General features: G+C 52.1%; 1 protein-coding gene across 1 annotated transcript in view; it reads left to right on the top strand.

Moving 5' to 3' along the window:
• The window catches only part of pgm5 (phosphoglucomutase 5), a 380,558-nt gene that overhangs the window by 238,799 nt on the left and 120,824 nt on the right, over positions 1-20,935 (top strand). Inside the window, exon 2 of the mRNA XM_072517425.1 lies at positions 17,736-17,898. Coding sequence (XP_072373526.1) covers positions 17,736-17,898 — 163 coding nt within the window. The remainder of the gene's footprint in view (positions 1-17,735; positions 17,899-20,935) is intronic.

The raw sequence follows: 20,935 nt of genomic DNA, 5'->3' as shown, positions 1-20,935 counted from the left end.
ACCTTCTCCGAGTAAATCTCCTCTGCACCTTGTCCAGGTAAATCTCCTCGGCACCTTCTCTGGGTAAATCTCCTCTGCACCTTCTCCGAGTAAATCTCTTCTGAACCTTCTCCGGGTGAATCTCCTCAGTACCTTCTCCGGGTAAATCTCCTCTGCACCTTCTCCGAGTAAATCTACTCTGCACCTTCTCCGAGTAAATCTCCTCTACACCTTCTCCTTGTAAATCTCCTCTGCCCCTTCTCCAGAAAATCTCCTCTGCACCTTCTCCGGGTAAATCTCCTCTGCACCTTCTCCGGGTAAATCTCCTCTGCACTTCTCCGGGTAAATCTCCTCTGCACCTTCTCCGGGTAAATCTCCTCTGCACCATCTCCTGGTAAATCTCCTCTGCACTTCTCCGGGTAAATCTCCTCTGCACCTTCTCCGGGTAAATCTCCTCTGCACCTTCTGCAGCGAAATCTCCTCTGCACCTTTTCCAGGTAACTCTCCTCTGCACCTTCTCCGAGTAAATCTCCTCTGCACCTTCTCCGGGTAAATCTCCTCTGCACCTACTCAAGGTAAATCTCCTCTGCACCTTCTTCGAGTAAATCTCCTCTGCAGCTTCTCCGAGTAAATCTCCTCTGCACCTTCTCTGGGTGATTCTCCTCTGCACCTTCTCCAAGTAAATCTCCTCTGCAGCTTCTCCAAGTAAATTTACTCTGCCCCTTCTCCGGGTAAATCTCCTCTCCACCTTCTCCGAGTAAATCTCCTCTGCACCTTCTCCAGGTAAATCTCCTCTGCACATTCTCCAGGTAAATCTCCTCTGCACCTTCTCCAGGTAAATCTCCTCTGCACCTTCTCCGTGGAAATCCCCTCTGCACTTTCTCCAGGTTAATCTCCTCTGCACCTTCTCCGAGTAAATCTCCTCTGCAGCTTCTTCAGGTAAATCTCCTCTGCACCTTCTCCGAGCAAATCTCCTCTGCACCTTCTCCGTGTAATTCTCCTCTGCACCTTCTCCAGGTAAATCTCCTCTGCACCTTCTCCGTGGAAATCCCCTCTGCACTTTCTCCAGGTTAATCTCCTCTGCACCTTCTCCGAGTAAATCTCCTCTGCAGCTTCTTCAGGTAAATCTCCTATGCACCTTCTCCAGGTAAATCTCCTCTGCACCTTCTCCGGGTAAATCTCCTCTGCACCTTCTCCGAGTAAATCTCCTCTGCAACCTCTCCAGGTAAATCTCCTCTGCACCTCCTCCGGGTAAATCTCCTCTGCACCTTCTCCGAGTAAATCTCCTCTGCAACTTCTCCAGGTAAATCTCCTCTGCACCTTCTCCAGGTAAATCTCCTCTGCACCTTCTCCGAGTAAATCTCCTCTGCAACATCTCCAGGTAACTCTCCTCTGCACCTTCTCCAAGTAAATCTCCTCTGCACCTTCTCCAAGTAAAACTCCTCTGCACCTTCTCCGAGTAAATCTCCTCTGCACCTTCTCCGAGTAAATCTCCTCTGCACCTTCTCCGAGTAAATCTCCTCCTCACCTTCTCCGGGTAAATCTCCTCTGCACCTTCTCCGAGTAAATCTCCTCTGCACCTTCTCCGAGTATATCTCCTCTGCACCTTGTCCAGGTAAATCTCCTCGGCACCTTCTCCGAGTAAATCTCCTCTGTACCTTCTCCGGGTGAATCTCCTCAGTACCTTCTCCGGGTAAATCTCCTCTGCACCTTCTCCGAGTAAATCTCCTCTGCACCTTCTCCGAGTAAATCTCCTCTGCACCTTCTCCGGGTAAATAACCTCTGCACCTTCTCCGAGTAGATCTCCTCTGCACCTTCTCCGGGTAAATCTCCTCTGCACCTTCTCCGGGTAAATCTCCTCTGCACCTTCTCCTTGTACATCTCCTCTGCCCCTTCTCCAGGTAAATCTCCTCTGCACCGTCTCCGGGTAAATCTCCTCTGCACCTTCTCCGAGTAAATCTCCTCAGCACCTTCTCCGGGTAAATCTCCTCTGCACCTTCTCCGGGTAAATCTCCTCTGCAACTTCTCCAGGTAAATCTCCTCTGCACTCCTCCGGGTAAATCTCCTCTGCATTTTCTCCAGGTAAATCTCCTCTGCACCTTCTCCGAGTAAATCTCCTCTGCAACATCTCCAGGTAACTCTCCTCTGCACCTTCTCCAAGTAAATCTCCTCCGCACCTTCTCCAAGTAAATCTCCTCTGCACCTTCTCCGAGTAAATCTCCTCTGCACCTTCTCCGAGTAAATCTCCTCTGCACCTTCTCCGAGTAAATCTCCTCTGCACCTTGTCCAGGTAAATCTCCTCGGCACCTTCTCCGGGTAAACCTCCTCTGCACCTTCTCCAGGTAAATCTCCTCTGCACCTTCTCCGGGTAAACCTCCTCTGCACCTTCTCCGAGTAAATCTCCTCTGCACCTTCTCCGAGTAAATCTCCTCTGCACCTTGTCCAGGTAAATCTCCTCGGCACCTTCTCCGGGTAAACCTCCTCTGCACCTTCTCCAGGTAAATCTCCTCTGCACCTTCTCCGGGTAAACCTCCTCTGCACCTTCTCCGAGTAAATCTCCTCTGCACCTTCTCCGAGTAAATCTCCTCTGCACCTTCTCCGAGTTAATCTCCTCTGCACCTTCTCCGAGTAAATCTGCTCTGCACCTTCTCCGAGTAAATCTCCTCTACACCTTCTCCTTGTAAATCTCCTCTGCCCCTTCTCCAGAAAATCTCCTCTGCACCTTCTCCGGGTAAATCTCCTCTGCACCTTCTCCGGGTAAATCTAATCTGCACCTTCTCCGGGTAATCCTCCTCTGCACCATCTCCTGGTAAATCTCCTCTGCACTTCTCCGGGTAAATCTCCTCTGCACCTTCTCCGGGTAAATCTCCTCTGCCCCTACTCCAGGTAAATCTCCTCTGCACCTTCTCCAGCGAAATCTCCTCTGCACCTTTTCCAGGTAACTCTCCTCTGCACCTTCTCCGTGTAACTCTCCTCTGCACCTTCTCCAAGTAAATCTCCTCTGCACCTTCTCCAAGTCAATCTCCTCTGCACCTTCTCCGGGTAAATCTCCTCTGCACCTACTCCAAGTAAATCTCCTCCGCACCTTCTCCAAGTAAATCTCCTCTGCACCTTCTCCGAGTAAATCTCCTCTGCACCTTCTCCGAGTAAATCTCCTCTGCACCTTCTCCGAGTAAATCTCCTCTGCACCTTTTCCAGGTAAATCTCCTCTGCACCTTCTCTGGGTGAATCTCCTCTGCACCTTCTCCAAGTAAATCTCCTCTGCAGCTTCTCCAAGTAAATCTCCTCTGCCCCTTCTCCGGGTAAATCTCCTCTGCACCTTCTCCGAGTAAATCTCCTCTGCACCTTCTCCAGGTAAATCTCCTCTGCACCTTCTCCGTGTAAATCTCCTCTGCACCTTCTCCGAGCAAATCTCCTCTGCACCTTCTCCGTGTAATTCTCCTCTGCACCTTCTCCAGGTAAATCTCCTCTGCACCTTCTCCACGTAAATCTCCCCTGCACCTTCTCCGAGTAAATCTCCTCTGCAACCTCTCCAGGTAAATCTCCTCTGCACCTTCTCCAGGTAAATCTCCCCTGCACCTTCTCCGAGTAAATCTCCTCTGCAACTTCTCCAGGTAAATCTCCTCTGCACCTTCTCCAGGTAAATCTCCTCTACACCTTCTCCGAGTAAATCTCCTCTGCACCTTCTCCGAGTAAATCTCCTCTGCACCTTCTCCGAGTATATCTCCTCTGCACCTTGTCCAGGTAAATCTCCTCGGCACCTTCTCCGAGTAAATCTCCTCTGCACCTTCTCCGAGTAAATCTCCTCTGCACCTTCTCCGGGTAAATAACCTCTGCACCTTCTCCGAGTAAATCTCCTCTGCACCTTCTCCGGGTAAATCTCCTCTGCACCTTCTCCGGGTAAATCTCCTCTGCACCTTCTGCGAGTAAATCTCCTCTGCACCTTCTCCTTGTACATCTCCTCTGCCCCTTCTCCAGGTAAATCTCCTCTGCACCGTCTCCGGGTAAATCTCCTCTGCACCTTCTCCAGGTAAATCTCCTCTGCACCTTCTCCGGGTAAATCTCCTCTGCATCTTCTCCAGGCAAATCTCCTCTGCACTTCTCCGGGTAAATACCCTCTGCACCTTCTCCGGGTAAATCTCCTCTGCACCTTCTCCGGGTAAATCTCCTCTGCCCCTACTCCAGGTAAATCTCCTCTGCACCTTCTCCAGCGAAATCTCCTTTGCACCTTTTCCAGGTAACTCTCCTCTGCACCTTCTCCGAGTAAATCTCCTCTGCACCTTCTCCAAGTAAATCTCCTCTGCAGCTTCTCCGAGAAAATCTCCTCTGCACCTTCTCCGGGTAAATCTCCTCTGCACCTTCTCCAGGTAAATCTCCTCTGCCCCTTCTCCGGGTAAATGTCCTCTGCACCTTCTCCGAGTAAATCTCCTCTGCACCTTCTCCAGGTAAATCTCCACTGCACCTTCTCCGGGTAATTCTCCTCTGCACCTTCTCCGTGTAAATCTCCTCTGCACCTACTCCAGGTAAATCTCCTCTGCACCTTCTCCGAGTAAATCTCCTCTGCCCCTTCTCCGGGTAAATCTCCTCTGCAACTTCTCCGAGTAAATCTCCTCTGCACCTTCTCCGAGTAAATCTCCTCTGCACCTTCTCCGAGTAAATCTCCTCTGCACCTTCTCCGAGTAAATCTCCTCTGCACCTTCTCCGAGTAAATCTCCTCCTCACCTTCTCCGGGTAAACCTCGTCTGCACCTTCTCCGAGTAAATCTCCTCTGCACCTTCACCGAGTAAATCTCCTCTGCACCTTGTCCAGGTAAATCTCCTCGGCACCTTCTCCGGGTAAATCTCCTCTGCACCTTCTCCGAGTAAATCTCCTCTGCACCTTCTCCGAGTAAATCTCCTCTGCACCTTCTCCGGGTAAATCTCCTCTGCAACTTCTCCGAGTAAATCTCCTCTGCACCTTCTCCGAGTAAATCTCCTCTGCACCTTCTCCGAGTAAATCTCCTCTGCCCCTTCTCCGGGTAAATCTCCTCTGCAACTTCTCCGAGTAAATCTCCTCTGCACCTTCTCCGAGTAAATCTCCTCTGCACCTTCTCCGAGTAAATCTCCTCTGCACCTTCACCGAGTAAATCTCCTCTGCACCTTGTCCAGGTAAATCTCCTCGGCACCTTCTCCGGGTAAACCTCCTCTGCACCTTCTCCGAGTAAATCTCCTCTGCACCTTCTCCGAGTAAATCTCCTCTGCACCTTCTCCGAGTTAATCTCTTCTGCACCTTCTCCGAGTAAATCTGCTCTGCACCTTCTCCTTGTAACTCTCCTCTGCCCCTTCTCCAGAAAATCTCCTCTGCACCTTCTCCGGGTAAATCTCCTCTGCACCTTCTCCGGGTAAATCTAATCTGCACCTTCTCCGGGTAAATCTCCTCTGCACCATCTCCTGGTAAATCTCCTCTGCACCTTCTCCGGGTAAATCTCCTCTGCACCTTCTCCGGGTAAATCTCCTCTGCCGCTACTCCAGGTAAATCTCCTCTGCACCTTCTCCAGCGAAATCTCCTCTGCACCTTTTCCAGGAAACTCTCCTCTGCACCTTCTCCGTGTAACTCTCCTCTGCACCTTCTCCAAGTAAATCTCCTCTGCACCTTCTCCAAGTCAATCTCCTCTGCACCTTCTCCGGGTAAATCTCCTCTGCACCTACTCAAGGTAAATCTCCTCTGCACCTTCTCCAAGTAAATCTCCTCTGCACCTTTTCCAGGTAAATCTCCTCTGCACCTTCTCTGGGTAAATCTCCTCTGCACCTTCTCCAAGTAAATCTCCTTTACAGCTTCTCCAAGTAAATCTCCTCTGCCCCTTCTCCGGGTAAATCTCCTCTGCCCCTACTCCAGGTAAATCTCCTCTGCACCTTCTCCAGCGAAATCTCCTTTGCACCTTTTCCAGGTAACTCTGCTCTGCACCTTCTCGGAGTAAATCTCCTCTGCACCTTCTCCAAGTAAATCTCCTCTGCAGCTTCTCCGAGAAAATCTCCTCTGCACCTTCTCCGGGTAAATCTCCTCTGCACCTTCTCCAGAAAATCTCCTCTGCCCCTTCTCCGGGTAAATCTCCTCTGCACCTTCTCCGAGTAAATCTCCTCTGCACCTTCTCCAGGTAAATCTCCACTGCACCTTCTCCGGGTAATTCTCCTCTGCACCTTCTCCGTGTAAATCTCCTCTGCACCTACTCCAGGTAAATCTCCTCTGCACCTTCTCCGAGTAAATCTCCTCTGCCCCTTCTCCGGGTAAATCTCCTCTGCAACTTCTCCGAGTAAATCTCCTCTGCACCTTCTCCGAGTAAATCTCCTCTGCACCTTCCCCGAGTAAATCTCCTCTGCACCTTCTCCGAGTAAATCTCCTCTGCACCTTCTCCGAGTAAATCTCCTCCTCACCTTCTCCGGGTAAACCTCCTCTGCACCTTCTCCGAGTAAATCTCCTCTGCACCTTCTCCGAGTAAATCTCCTCTGCACCTTGTCCAGGTAAATCTCCTCGGCACCTTCTCCGGGTAAATCTCCTCTGCACCTTCTCCGGGTAAACCTCCTCTGCACCTTCTCCGAGTAAATCTGCTCTGCACCTTCTCCTTGTAAATCTCCTCTGCCCCTTCTCCAGAAAATCTCCTCTGCACCTTCTCCGGGTAAATCTCCTCTGCACCTTCTCCGGGTAAATCTAATCTGCACCTTCTCCGGGTAAATCTCCTCTGCACTATCTCCTGGTAAATCTCCTCTGCACTTCTCCGGGTAAATCTCCTCTGCACCTTCTCCGGGTAAATCTCCTCTGCACCTTCTCCAGCGAAATCTCCTCTGCACCTTTTCCAGGTAACTCTCCTCTGCACCTTCTCCGTGTAACTCTCCTCTGCACCTTCTCCAAGTAAATCTCCTCTGCACCTTCTCCAAGTCAATCTCCTCTGCACCTTCTCCGGGTAAATCTCCTCTGCACCTACTCAAGGTAAATCTCCTCTGCACCTTCTCCGAGTAAATCTCCTCTGCACCTTTTCCAGGTAAATCTCCTCTGCACCTTCTCTGGGTAAATCTCCTCTGCACCTTCTCCAAGTAAATCTCCTCTACAGCTTCTCCGTGTAAATCCCCTCTGCAGCTTCTTCAGGTAAATCTCCTCTGCACCTTCTCCGGGTAAATCTCCTCTGCACCTTCTCCGAGCAAATCTTTTCTGCACCTTCTCCGTGTAATTGTCCTCTGCACCTTCTCCGAGTAAATCTCCTCTGCACCTTCTCCGAGTAAATCTCCTCTGCACCTTCTCCGAGTTAATCTCCTCTGCACCTTCTCCGAGTAAATCTGCTCTGCACCTTCTCCGAGTAAATCTCCTCTACACCTTCTCCTTGTAAATCTCCTCTGCCCCTTCTCCAGAAAATCTCCTCTGCACCTTCTCCGGGTAAATCTCCTCTGCACCTTCTCCGGGTAAATCTAATCTGCACCTTCTCCGGGTAAATCTCCTCTGCACCTTCTCCGGGTAAATCTCCTCTGCACCTTCTCCGGGTAAATCTCCTCTGCCCCTTCTCCAGGTAACTCTCCTCTGCACCTTCTCCGTGTAACTCTCCTCTGCACCTTCTCCAAGTAAATCTCCTCTGCACCTTCTCCAAGTCAATCTCCTCTGCACCTTCTCCGGGTAAATCTCCTCTGCACCTACTCAAGGTAAATCTCCTCTGCACCTTCTCCGAGTAAATCTCCTCTGCACCTTTTCCAGGTAAATCTCCTCTGCACCTTCTCTGGGTGAATCTCCTCTGCACCTTCTCCAAGTAAATCTCCTCTGCAGCTTCTCCAAGTAAATCTCCTCTGCCCCTTCTCCGGGTAAATCTCCTCTGCACCTTCTCCGAGTAAATCTCCTCTGCACCTTCTCCAGGTAAATCTCCTCTGCACCTTCTCCGGGTAAATCTCCTCTGCACCTTCTCCGAGCAAATCTCCTCTGCACCTTCTCCGTGTAATTCTCCTCTGCACCTTCTCCAGGTAAATCTCCTCTGCACCTTCTCCAGGTAAATCTCCCCTGCACCTTCTCCGAGTAAATCTCCTCTGCAACCTCTCCAGGTAAATCTCCTCTGCACCTCCTCCGGGTAAATCTCCTCTGCACCTTCTCCGAGTAAATCTCCTCTGCAACTTCTCCAGGTAAATCTCCTCTGCACCTTCTCCAGGTAAATCTCCTCTACACCTTCTCCGAGTAAATCTCCTCTGCACCTTCTCCGAGTAAATCTCCTCTGCACCTTCTCCGAGTATATCTCCTCTGCACCTTGTCCAGGTAAATCTCCTCGGCACCTTCTCCGAGTAAATCTCCTCTGCACCTTCTCCGAGTAAATCTCCTCTGCACCATCTCCGGGTAATAACCTCTGCACCTTCTCCGAGTAAATCTCCTCTGCACCTTCTCCGGGTAAATCTCCTCTGCACCTTCTCCGGGTAAATCTCCTCTGCACCTTCTGCGAGTAAATCTCCTCTGCACCTTCTCCTTGTACATCTCCTCTGCCCCTTCTCCAGGTAAATCTCCTCTGCACCGTCTCCGGGTAAATCTCCTCTGCACCTTCCCCAGGTAAATCTCCTCTGCACCTTCTCCGGGTAAATCTCCTCTGCACCTTCTCCAAGTAAATCTCCTCTGCACCTTCTCTAAGTCAATCTCCTCTGCACCTTCTCCGGGTAAATCTCCTCTGCACCTACTCAAGGTAAATCTCCTCTGCACCTTCTCCAAGTAAATCTCCTCTGCACCTTTTCCAGGTAAATCTCCTCTGCACCTTCTCTGGGTAAATCTCCTCTGCACCTTCTCCAAGTAAATCTCCTCTGCAGCTTCTCCGAGAAAATCTCCTCTGCACCTTCTCCGGGTAAATCTCCTCTGCACCTTCTCCGAGTAAATCTCCTCTGCACCTTCTCCAGGTAAATCTCCACTGCACCTTCTCCGGGTAATTCTCCTCTGCACCTTCTCCGTGTAAATCTCCTCTGCACCTACTCCAGGTAAATCTCCTCTGCACCTTCTCCGAGTAAATCTCCTCTGCCCCTTCTCCGGGTAAATCTCCTCTGCAACTTCTCCGAGTAAATCTCCTCTGCACCTTCTCCGAGTAAATCTCCTCTGCACCTTCCCCGAGTAAATCTCCTCTGCACCTTCTCCGAGTAAATCTCCTCTGCACCTTCTCCGAGTAAATCTCCTCCTCACCTTCTCCGGGTAAACCTCCTCTGCACCTTCTCCGAGTAAATCTCCTCTGCACCTTCTCCGAGTAAATCTCCTCTGCACCTTGTCCAGGTAAATCTCCTCGGCACCTTCTCCGGGTAAATCTCCTCCTCACCTTCTCCGGGTAAACCTCCTCTGCACCTTCTCCGAGTAAATCTCCTCTGCACCTTCTCCGAGTAAATCTCCTCTGCACCTTCACCGAGTTAATCTCCTCTGCACCTTCTCCGAGTAAATCTGCTCTGCACCTTCTCCGAGTAAATCTCCTCTACACCTTCTCCTTGTAAATCTCCTCTGCCCCTTCTCCAGAAAATCTCCTCTGCACCTTCTCCGGGTAAATCTCCTCTGCACCTTCTCCGGGTAAATCTAATCTGCACCTTCTCCTGGTAAATCTCCTCTGCACTTCTCCGGGTAAATCTCCTCTGCACCTTCTCCAGGTAAATCTCCTCTGCCCCTACTCCAGGTAACTCTCCTCTGCACCTTCTCCGTGTAACTCTCCTCTGCACTATCTCCTGGTAAATCTAATCTGCACCTTCTCCGGGTAAATCTCCTCTGCACCTTCTCCGAGTAAATCTGCTCTGCACCTTCTCCGGGTAAATCTCCTCTGCACCTACTCAAGGTAAATCTCCTCTGCACCTTCTCCGAGTAAATCTCCTCTGCACCTTTTCCAGGTAAATCTCCTCTGCACCTTCTCCAAGTAAATCTCCTCTACAGCTTCTCCGTGTAAATCCCCTCTGCAGCTTCTTCAGGTAAATCTCCTCTGCACCTTCTCCGGGTAAATCTCCTCTGCACCTTCTCCGAGCAAATCTTTTCTGCACCTTCTCCGTGTAATTGTCCTCTGCACCTTCTCCAGGTAAATCTCCTCTGCACCTTCTCCAGGTAAATCTCCTCTGCACCTTCTCCGAGTAAATCTCCTCTGCAACCTCTCCAGGTAAATCTCCTCTGCACCTCCTCCGGGTAAATCTCCTCTGCACCTTCTCCGAGTAAATCTCCTCTGCAACTTCTCCAGGTAAATCTCCTCTGCACCTTCTCCAGGTAAATCTCCTCTGCACCTTCTCCGAGTAAATCTCCTCTGCACCTTCTCCGAGTAAATCTCCTCTGCACCTTCTCCGAGTATATCTCCTCTGCACCTTGTCCAGGTAAATCTCCTCGGCACCTTCTCCGAGTAAATCTCCTCTGCACCTTCTCCGAGTAAATCTCCTCTGCACCTTCTCCGGGTAAATAACCTCTGCACCTTCTCCGAGTAAATCTCCTCTGCACCTTCTCCGGGTAAATCTCCTCTGCACCTTCTCCGGGTAAATCTCCTCTGCACCTTCTCCAAGTAAATCTCCTCTGCACCTTCTCCTTGTACATCTCCTCTGCCCCTTCTCCAGGTAAATCTCCTCTGCACCGTCTCCGGGTAAATCTCCTCTGCACCTTCTCCGGGTAAATCTCCTCTGCATCTTCTCCAGGTAAATCTCCTCTGCACTTCTCCGGGTAAATCTCCTCTGCCCCTACTCCAGGTAAATCTCCTCTGCACCTTCTCCAGCGAAATCTCCTTTGCACCTTTTCCAGGTAACTCTCCTCTGCACCTTCTCCGAGTAAATCTCCTCTGCACCTTCTCCAAGTAAATCTCCTCTGCAGCTTCTCCGAGAAAATCTCCTCTGCACCTTCTCCGGGTAAATCTCCTCTGCACCTTCTCCAGGTAAATCTCCTCCGCCCCTTCTCCGGGTAAATCTCCTCTGCACCTTCTCCGAGTAAATCTCCTCTGCACCTTCTCCAGGTAAATCTCCACTGCACCTTCTCCGGGTAATTCTCCTCTGCACCTTCTCCGGGTAAATCTCCTCTGCAACTTCTCCGAGTAAATCGCCTCTGCACCTTCTACAGGTAAAACTCCTCTGCACCTTCTCCGGGTGAATCTCCTCTGCACCTTCTCCGTGTAAATGTCCTCAGCACCTTCTCCAGCTAAATCTCCTCTGCACCTTCTCCGAGTAAATCTCCTCTGCAACTTCTCCAGGTAAATCTCCTCTGCACCTTCTCCGGGTAAATCTCCTCTGCACCTTCTCCGGGTAAATCTCCTCTGCACCTTCTCCGAGTAAATCTCCTCTGCAACTTCTCCAGGTAAATCTCCTCTGCACCTTCTCCAGGTAAATCTCCTCTGCACCTTCTCCGAGTACATCTCGTCTGCACCTTCTCCGGGTAAATCTCCTCTGCACCTTCTCCAGGTAAATCTCCTCTGCACCTTCTCTGGTAAATGTCCTCAGCACCTTCTCCAGGCATATCTCCTCTGCATCTTCTCCGAGTAAATCTCCTCTGCAACTTCTCCAGATAAATCTCCTCTGCACCTTCTCCGGGTAAATCTCCTCTGCACCTTCTCCGAGTAAATCTCCTTTGCACCTTCTCCAAGTAAATCTCCTCTGCACCTTCTCCGTGTAAATCTCCTCTGCAACTTCTCCAGCTAAATCTCCTCTGCACCTTCTCCGAGTAAATCTCCTCTGCGCCTTCTCCGGGTAAATCTCCTCTGCACCTTCTCCGAGTAAATCTCCCCTGCAAATTCTCCAGGTAAATCTCCTCTACACCTTCTCCGAGTAAATCTGCTCTGCACCTTCTCAGAGTAAATCTCCTCTGCACCTTCTCCGGGTAAATCTCCTCTGCACCTTCTCCGGGTAAATCTCCTCTGCACCTTCTCCGGGTAAATCTCCTCTGCACCTTCTCCGAGTAAATCTCCTCTGCACCTTCTCCGGGTAAATCTCCTCTGCACCTTCTCCGGGTAAATCTACTCTGCACCTTCTCCGAGTAAATCTCCTCTGCACCTTCTCCGAGTAAATCTCCTCCTCACCTTCTCCGGGTAAATCTCCTCTGCACCTTCTCCGAGTAAATGTCCTCTGCACCTTCTCCGTGTAAATCTCCTCTGCCCCTTTTCCAGGTAAATCTCCTCTGCACCTTCTCCAGGTAAATCTCCTCTGCCCCTTTTCCAGGTAAATCTCCTCTGCACCTTCTCCAGGTAAATCTCCTCTGCACCATCTCCGGTTAAATCTCCTCTGCACCTTCTCCCCGTAAATCACCTCTGCACCTTCTCCGGGTAAATCTCCTCTGCACCTTCTCCGAGTAAATCTCCTCTGCACCTTCTCCTGATAAATCTCCTCTGCACCTTCTCCAGATAAATCTCCTCTGCACCTTCTCCAGGTAAATCTCCTCTGCACCTTCTCCAGGTAAATCTCCTCTGCACCTTCTCCGGCTAAATCTCCTCTGCACCTTCCCCGAGTAAACCTGCTCTGCACCTTCTCCGAGTAAATCTCCTCTGCACCTTCTCTCGGTAAATCTCCTCTGCACCTTCTCCAGATAAATCTCCTCTGCACCTTCTCTAGATAAATCTCCTCTGCACCTTCTCCAGGTAAATCTCCTCTGCACCTTCTCCAGATAAATCTCCTCTGCACCTTCTCCGGGTAAATCTCCTCTGCACCTTCTCCAGATAAATCTCCTCTGCACCTTCTCCGGGTAAATCTCCTCTGCCCCTTCTCCGAGTAAATCTCCTCTGCATCTTCTCCTTTTAAATCTCCTCCGCACCTTCTCCGGGTTAATCTCCTCTGCACCTTCTCCGAGTAAATCTCCTCTACACCTTCTCCGAGTCAATCTCCTCTGCACCTTCTCCGAGTAAATCTCCTCTGCACCTTCTCCAAGTAATTCTCCTCTGCACCTTCTCCAGGTAAATCTCCTCTGCACCTTCTCCGAGTAAATCCCCTCCTCAACTTCTCCGGGTAAGTCTCCTCTGCCCCTTCTCCAGGTAAATCTCATCTACACCTTCTCCAGGTAAATCTCCTCTGCACCTTCTCCGGGTACATCTCCTCTGCACCTTCTCCGTGTAAATCTCCTCTGCACCTTCTCCGGGTAAATCTCCTCTGCACCTTCCCCGAGTAAATCTCCTCTGCACCTTCTCCAGGTAAATCTCCTCTGCACCTTCTCCAGGTAAATCTGCCCTGCACCTTCTCCGGGTAAATCTCCTCTGCACCTTCTACGAGTAAATCTACTCTGCACCTTCTCCGGTGTTGCTCTTATTAGCCTTAGTTTTATTAGCTCTGATTATGTCACCTTTGCTCACGAGTCGCCAGATATCTTTCTGATACCGCCACGTTGTTTAAGCTCAAGTAATGATTAATAATGCAGCACACCGCTTAGTAAGAGTTAAATCAACGCTCATTTATTATATACAGCAATTAATACTTATACAATAATCCTACTTCTAGACTACTACCTACCACTAAAGGCCAATACCTAACTTTGGTGATGGCCCACCAGGTCAGGGAAACAAATGGTCTATCGAATTGGGTCTGGCTTGCGGGATTCAAAAAGGCTGGTACGAGTCGATAGTCTGGAGCACCTATCTGGTAGCGATCGCTGGAGTAAGACTTAATTGTTTCTTTGTCGTAGGGTCTTGAAGGTTGCGAGCAAGAGAAGAAGGGTCGATCTGGACTTGGCCCTATTTTTATAGTCCCTAGGGGCTTCCCGCCTCTCGGGGCGGACCTTGATCCTGGTTCCAAGTGATTGGACTTGATCCCAATCACTTGGTTCGATATGCTCCAATAATGGGGCGATTCCTTGATCCGGGGGTGGTCGTCCACCTTCCTTTGTCACGGCCACTGCTGGCGCCGAAAAGTCTGGATCGGCTTTATGTTGCTAATATGTAGCAATTGTTCCCGGGGATGGATGCTTAGTATGCAGATCGCTGGGTTGTTGTGCTGTTAATGGCTGCAGGTATCGGTCTGGGCCGACTTCCCCAGAGCCGAATACACTGTTTTGCCTGCAGTTGTCCGTTTGAGTCCTGTTGGCTGATTTTCCCATCAGCCTCTTTCGTTCGCTTTTTTAGATCGGGGTTTGACCATTCTAATCGGGAATCAGCCATTTTAGGTGGCTACACTGGGTAAATGTCATCTGCACCTTCTCCAAGTAAATCTCCTCTGCACCTTCTCCAGGTAAATCTCCTCTGCACCTTCTCCAGGTAAATACCCTCTGCACCTTCTCCAGGTAAATCTCCTCTGCACCATCTCCGAGTAAATCTCCCCTGCACCTTCTCCAGGTAAATCTCCTCTGCACCTTCTCCGAGTAAATCTCCTCTGCACCTTCTCCAGGTAAATACCCTCTGCACCTTCTCCAGGTAAATCTCCTCTGCACCTTCTCCAGGTAAATCTCCTCTGCACCTTCTCCGAGTAAAGCTCCTCTGAACCTTCTCCGAGTAAAGCTCCTCTGCACCTTCTCCCGGTAAATCTCCTCTGCACCTTCTCCGGGTAAATCTCCTCTGAACCTTCTCCAAGTAAATCTCTTCTGCATCTTCTCCGGGTAAATCTCCTCTGCACCTTCTCCGGGTAAATCTCCTCTGAACCTTCTCCAGGTAAATCTCCTCTGCACCTTCTCCCGGTAAATCTCCTCTGCACCTTCTCCGGGTAAATCTCCTCTGCCCCTTCTCCGGGGTAAATCTCCTCCGCGCCTTCTCCGGGTAAATCTCCTCTGAACCTTCTCCAGGTAAATCTCCTCTGCACCTTCTCCCGGTAAATCTCCTCTGCACATTCTGCGGGTAAATCTCCTCTGCACCTTCTCCGGGGTAAATCTCCTCCGCGCCTTCTCTGGGTAAATCTCCTCTGCACCTTCTCCGAGTAAATCTCCTCTGCACCTTCTCCAGGTAAATACCCTCTGCACCTTCTCCAGGTAAATCTCCTCTGCACCTTCTCCGGGTAAATCTCCTCTGCACCGTCTCCGGGTAATTCTCCTCTGCACCTTCTCCGAGTAAAGCTCCTCTGAACCTTCTCCGAGTAAAGCTCCTCTGCACCTTCTCCCGGTAAATCTCCTCTGCACCTTCTCCGGGTAAATCTCCTCTGAACCTTCTCCAAGTAAATCTCTTCTGCACCTTCTCCCGGTAAATCTCCTCTGAACCTTCTCCAAGTAAATCTCTTCTGCATCTTCTCCGGGTAAATCCCCTCTGCACCTTCTCCCGGTAAATCTCCTCTGAACCTTCTCCAAGTAAATCTCTTCTGCATCTTCTCCGGGTAAATCTCCTCTGAACCTTCTCCGGGTAAATCTCCTCTGCACCTTCTCCAGGTAAATCTCCTCTGCACCTTCTCCCGGTAAATCTCCTCTGAACCTTCTCCAAGTAAATCTCTTCTGCATCTTCTCCGGGTAAATCCCCTCTGCACCTTCTCCGGGTAAATCTCTTCTGCATCTTCTCCGGGTAAATCCCCTCTGAACCTTCTCCAGGTAAATCTCCTCTGCACCTTCTCCCGGTAAATCTCCTCTGCACCTTCTCCGAGTAAATCTCCTCTGCACCTTCTCCGGGGTAAATCTCCTCCGCGCCTTCTCTGGGTAAATCTCCTCTGCACCTTCTCCGAATAAATCTCCTCTGCTTCTTCTCCTGGTTCTCCCAGGCCAGCAGAGGCTCCTGGGTGGTCGAGCTCTGGGCAATGTGGTAACCTGGCATTCCCGCTTGTACCTGGACAGCTTGGCACTGCTACCTGGCACCTTGGCAATGCCAGCCTGGAACCTTGGTACAGCCAACAGGGCACCCTGGCCGTGCCAGGATGTCTGGGTGACAATGCCAGGCTGGCAGCGCCATGGTGCCCAGATGCCAGGTTGACACTGCCAGGTATTGGGCCCGTGGATGGCCTCCTCTTCTGAGGTGGGGTTGCCCACTGGCCCCCTAACAAGAAAGCTGGGGCGTTGGGGGCCCAGAGATCGGGGAGTTCGGGGTGGTATTTTAAAATGGTGCCCCAAACTCTTTCTGGAAATGACGGTAAACGCGGTCTTGGCAGGGCGTACCTCGCGGGGGTCAGGAAAAAAGGGTCCTGTTTGATAATGGGGTCTACCCGCCCCCCCCCCCCCCCCACTATTAACCTGCTAAACATGCCCAAAACAGGGCTCTGATTTCTCCCCGTTAATTCACGTCCGCGGTTGTGATGGAGAGTCTAACGGGCGGGAGGGAAGTTGGCGGTCTGCTTGGATTTCCAATGGAAACCCAGGAGAGGCAGTTTCATGGATGTCCTGCAGAAATTAATGACAGGACAACTTTTAATTGTTTACAACAGGTTTCCTGCCCAGCTGCTGACCAGATGGGTCAATATCCTGGAACCCCCTCCCTGACAGCACAGTGGGTGTGCCTCCACCACCTGGACTGCAGCGGTTCCAGCTGGCGGCTCACCCCCACCTTGTCAAGGGCATTTAGGGATGGGCAATAAATGCTGGCCTCGTTGGTGACACCCTCATCCCGTGAATAAATAATAAAAAAACAAGGTGGATAGGCTGTCTGTCAGGTGGGAAAGAAGCTGAGAGGAGTTTGCCAAATAAATTGGATAACCATTTGGGAGGACAGGGTGGATTGAACATCATAAGGAGAGGTCAGCGATTGTAAGGGTCAAAGATCATGGAGAGGAGTCAGAAATTGGGGGTATGGTCAGATATTGCTGGGGCTCAGGTATTTCGAAGACAAAGATTGGATGTTGCAGGGAGGATTTGGATATTGTAAGCGGTGGGAGTTCATTGGTGAATCAGAGATTGTGGTGATATTGGAGATCACAGAGGGTTGGCCATTGCATGGTTAGGTATGGAGGATTGCTTGTTGGGACAGTGCAGGGTTGGGGGAAATGGTCCTGCTCCTCCTGGTCCACAAGCAGCGCTCCCAAGGCTCTTGTGTCATGGATCCGTTCCCTGTCACCTCCTTTCACCTGTCAAAAATACACAAGATGGGTTCTCTGCAAACAAAAGGAACATGTTCAAGCCTTGTAACCTTTTTGAATTACCCAGGGGCCTCGGGTAGTCAATAGTTCCCTGCCATTTGTTTCTATGGGGACACCTTAGCCAATCAGAGTCGACTTGCCAACTATCAGCAGCCTTTTCTCCTGTCGTATAAATTGTTGTGATCGTTTGAAATTTGGCATTCTTGTGTTTGTCCTGATGAGTGTAAGATGAAAAGCTTCAGCAACAAGTCTCTCTTTTCAGCAATATTGAGAAAGGAATAGAAGGATAATGTTTTCTTTCACCTACACGATTCAGACTCGTCTGACTTACAAAAGTTGATAAAGTGAGAAGAAGGGGTGGATTTTTAATTTATTCTTTCATGCGATGTACGTGTCACCGGCAAAGTCAGCTTTTGTTGTTCATCCCTAATTACCCTTGGACTGAGTGGCTTGCAAGGCCATTAAGAGTCAACCACATTGATGTGAGTCTGGAGTCACATATAGGCCAGACCAGGTAAGGACGGCAGATTTCCTTCCCTCAAGGACGTTAGTGAACAGATGGGTTTTTACAACAATCAATGGTAGCTTCTTAGTCACCATTACTGAGACTAACTTCTAAATCCAGATTTATTGAATTCAATTTTTGAATTCCACCAGCTGCCGTGATGGGATTTGAACCCAAGTCTCCAGAGCATTAGCCTGTGTGTCTGGAGCACTACCGCACCACATAGACTCTCTCCACCACAGGAACTATGAAGACCAGCATTGACCAGTAAACCCGTTGTGATTTTGTGCAATAGCACTTTGTTAAACATGCCGTGTAAAAGAAGAGTTTGAGGGTCAAGTCTTCAAAGCTGTTTTAAATGTGGTTGTTTTGTTGCCCAGATTGGACGATTGGTAATTGGTCAGGATGGGATCCTGTCCACACCAGCTGTCTCCTGCATCATCAGGAAGATAAAGGCCATTGGAGGAATCATTCTCACAGCGAGCCATAACCCCGGAGGCCCAGGTGGAGATTTTGGAGTGAAGTTTAATGTGGCCAATGGAGGTGAGTCTCACCAGATACAGTCTGTCATTCAGGAGGTGGTGCGTAAGAAGACAGATGCAGACATGGGGCTAGAATAGAAACAGATGAAATATCCTACAAAACATGTGTTTTAAAATTTAGCATTTCATGTTATAATGAAAACAGAACGATCCCAAGACACTCCATAAATGTGTTATTGGATGAAACTTGTGCAGTTAAATGGTTGCCTCCTGTTCCAATGATTCTTTGCTCCTAAAAAATCTATTCCTAGTCGATTTATATCACCATAAATCATAAAGACAGGCGTCAAAAAAATCTAAGGAACAGCAATGAGTTTTTAAATCAACAAAATGCTCTTCGGATAATTCCATGTTCCCGTATTTCCAGAGGGAGTTGTGTCTGCAAACACTGGGATTGCAGATTTTCCATCTTATTTCTGGCTCAGCTTTTCCCTTCAAGCGCAAACAGCTTCCCCATCGAGAGCTTGGAATCAGGAGAAAACCCTGTCCTGTTGAGCATGGAACTGTGTGATTTCCTGAGTGAGTGGGCTGCATTCACAGGAAGGTTTTTTCCGACACAAATGTCAGATATTAGATTCGTCATGGTTAAGACGGAAGCCAGCAAGTCCATTAAGAGGTTCACTGATGTTGTCCTGGAATGAATATCACATCAGATAACCAATTGGCATCTTTCACACATTTATTATTCTAAATGACAAACTAAATGAATGTATTTCCGTTGTGCACACTTCTAACAAAACTTCAACATTATTCCTCATAGTGACGAGCTTGCTGGGAGTGTCAGCTCATTATAGTGATGGACAGGATAGTTGACAATTAACTGAAAGACCAACAATATCACAACACAGCGCAATACATTTCTAACATGTGAATGTATGAATTCGGATCAGACCACTCGGCCCCTCGAGCCTGTTCCACCATTCAATAAGATTGTGGGTGGCCTGATTGGAACTTCCCGCCGAACCCTGATAACCTTTCACGCCCTTGTTAATGAAGAACCTTGGGCGTCATTCTCCGACCCCCCGCCGGGTCGGAGAATGGCCGTTGGCCGCCGTGAATCCCGCCCCCGCCCCCGCCAAAGTCTCCGAGGGGAGAAAAGTCGGCGGGGCGTTAATGGCGCCGCTGCCGCGGAGAATGTCACGGGTCTGCGCAAGGCAGCCGATTTTCGGCCTGCCGATATTCCCCCTTCCGGATGGGCCGAAGTCCCGTCGACGTGATGACCGTTCACGTCGACGTCAATCAAACCTCCTTTTCATCGGCGTGACCCGGTGCTCCAGGCTCACGCCGACCAGCGAGGAGGTGAGTGACGGCCTGGGGGGTTGGCTCTGGGCAGGAAATGGCGTGGCCGCAGACTGATTGCCTGAGGAGAGGTGTGTCTCGGGGTGTGTGTGTGTGCGGCGGGGGCGGGGGGTGGTTAGAGTAGGCTGGGCTCCGGGGGAGTGCCGGGAGGGGGTCCGTGCCGGGGTGGAGGTTGGGGGTTGGGGAGGGGGTCCGTGCCGGGGTGGAGGTTGGGGGGGGGTCCGTGCTGGGGTGGAGGTTGGGGGTTGGGGAGGGGGTCCGTGCCGGGGTGGAGGTTGGGGGTTGGGGAGGGGGTCCGTGCCGGGGTGGAGGTTGGGGGGGGGGTCCGTGCCGGGGTGGAGGTTGGGGAGGGGGTCCGTGCTGGGGTGGAGGTTGGGGGGGGGGTCCGTGCCGGGGTGGAGGTTGGGGGTTGTGGAGGGGGTCCGTGCCGGGGTGGAGGTTGGGGGGGGGGGGGTCCGTGCTGGGGTGGAGGTTGGGGGTTGGGGAGGGGGTCCGTGCCGGGGTGGAGGTTGGGGGGGGGGTCCGTGCTGGGGTGGAGGTTGGGGGTTGGGGAGGGGGTCCGTGCCGGGGTGGAGGTTGGGGGTTGGGGAGGGGGTCCGTGCCGGGGTGGAGGTTGGGGGGGGGGTCCGTGCCGGGGTGGAGGTTGGGGAGGGGGTCCGTGCCGGGGTGGAGGTTGGGGAGGGGGTCCGTGCCGGGGTGGAGGTGGGGGGGGGGTCCGTGCCGGGGTGGAGGTTGGGGAGGGGGTCCGTGCCGGGGTGGAGGTTGGGGAGGGGGTCCGTGCCGGGGTGGAGGTTGGGGGTTGTGGAGGGGGTCCGTGCCGGGGGGGAGTTTGGGGGGGGGGGTCCGTGCTGGGGTGGAGGTTGGGAGTTGGGGAGGGGTTCCGTGCCGGGGTGGAGGTTGGGGGGGGTTCCGTGCTGGGGTGGAGGTTGGGGGTTGGAGAGGGGGTCCGTGCTGGGGTGGAGGTTGGGGGTTGGGGAGGGGGTCCGTGCCTGGGTGGAGGTTGGGGAGGGGGTCCGTGCCGGGGTGGAGGTTGGGGGTTGGGGAGGGGGTCCGTGCCGGGGTGGAGGTTGGGGGGGGTCCGTGCTGGGGTGGAGGTTGGGGGTTGGGGAGGGGGTCCGTGCTGGGGTGGAGGTTGGGGGTTGGGGAGGGGGTCCGTGCCGGGGTGGAGGTTGGGGAGGGGGTCCGTGCCGGGGTGGAGGTTGGGGGTTGGGGAGGGGGTCCGTGCCGGGGTGGAGGTTGGGGGTTGGGGAGGGGTTCCGTGCCGGGGTGGAGGTTGGGGGTTGGGGAGGGGGTCCGTGCTGGGGTGGAGGTTGGGGGTTGTGGAGGGGGTCCGTGCCGGGGTGGAGGTTGGGGGGGGGGTCCGTGCTGGGGTGGAGGTTGGGGGTTGGGGAGGGGTTCCGTGCCGGGGTGGAGGTTGGGGGGGGGTCCGTGCTGGGGTGGAGGTTGGGGGTTGGGGAGGGGGTCCGTGCTGGGGTGGAGGTTGGGGGTTGGGGAGGGGGTCCGTGCCGGGGTGGAGGTTGGGGAGGGGGTCCGTGCCGGGGTGGAGGTTGGGGGGGGGTGGTCCGTGCCGGGGTGGAGGTTGGGGAGGGGGTCCGTGCCGGGGTGGAGGTTGGGGAGGGGGTCCGTGCCGGGGTGGAGGTTGGGGGTTGTGGAGGGGGTCCGTGCCGGGGTGGAGGTTGGGGGGGGGGGGTCCGTGCTGGGGTGGAGGTTGGGGGTTGGGGAGGGGTTCCGTGCCGGGG

This window comes from Scyliorhinus torazame, chromosome 9 (genome assembly GCF_047496885.1).
Source record: "Scyliorhinus torazame isolate Kashiwa2021f chromosome 9, sScyTor2.1, whole genome shotgun sequence".
NCBI classification, from domain to species: domain Eukaryota; kingdom Metazoa; phylum Chordata; class Chondrichthyes; order Carcharhiniformes; family Scyliorhinidae; genus Scyliorhinus; species Scyliorhinus torazame.
This window is presented reverse-complemented; position numbering and strand designations above follow the sequence as displayed.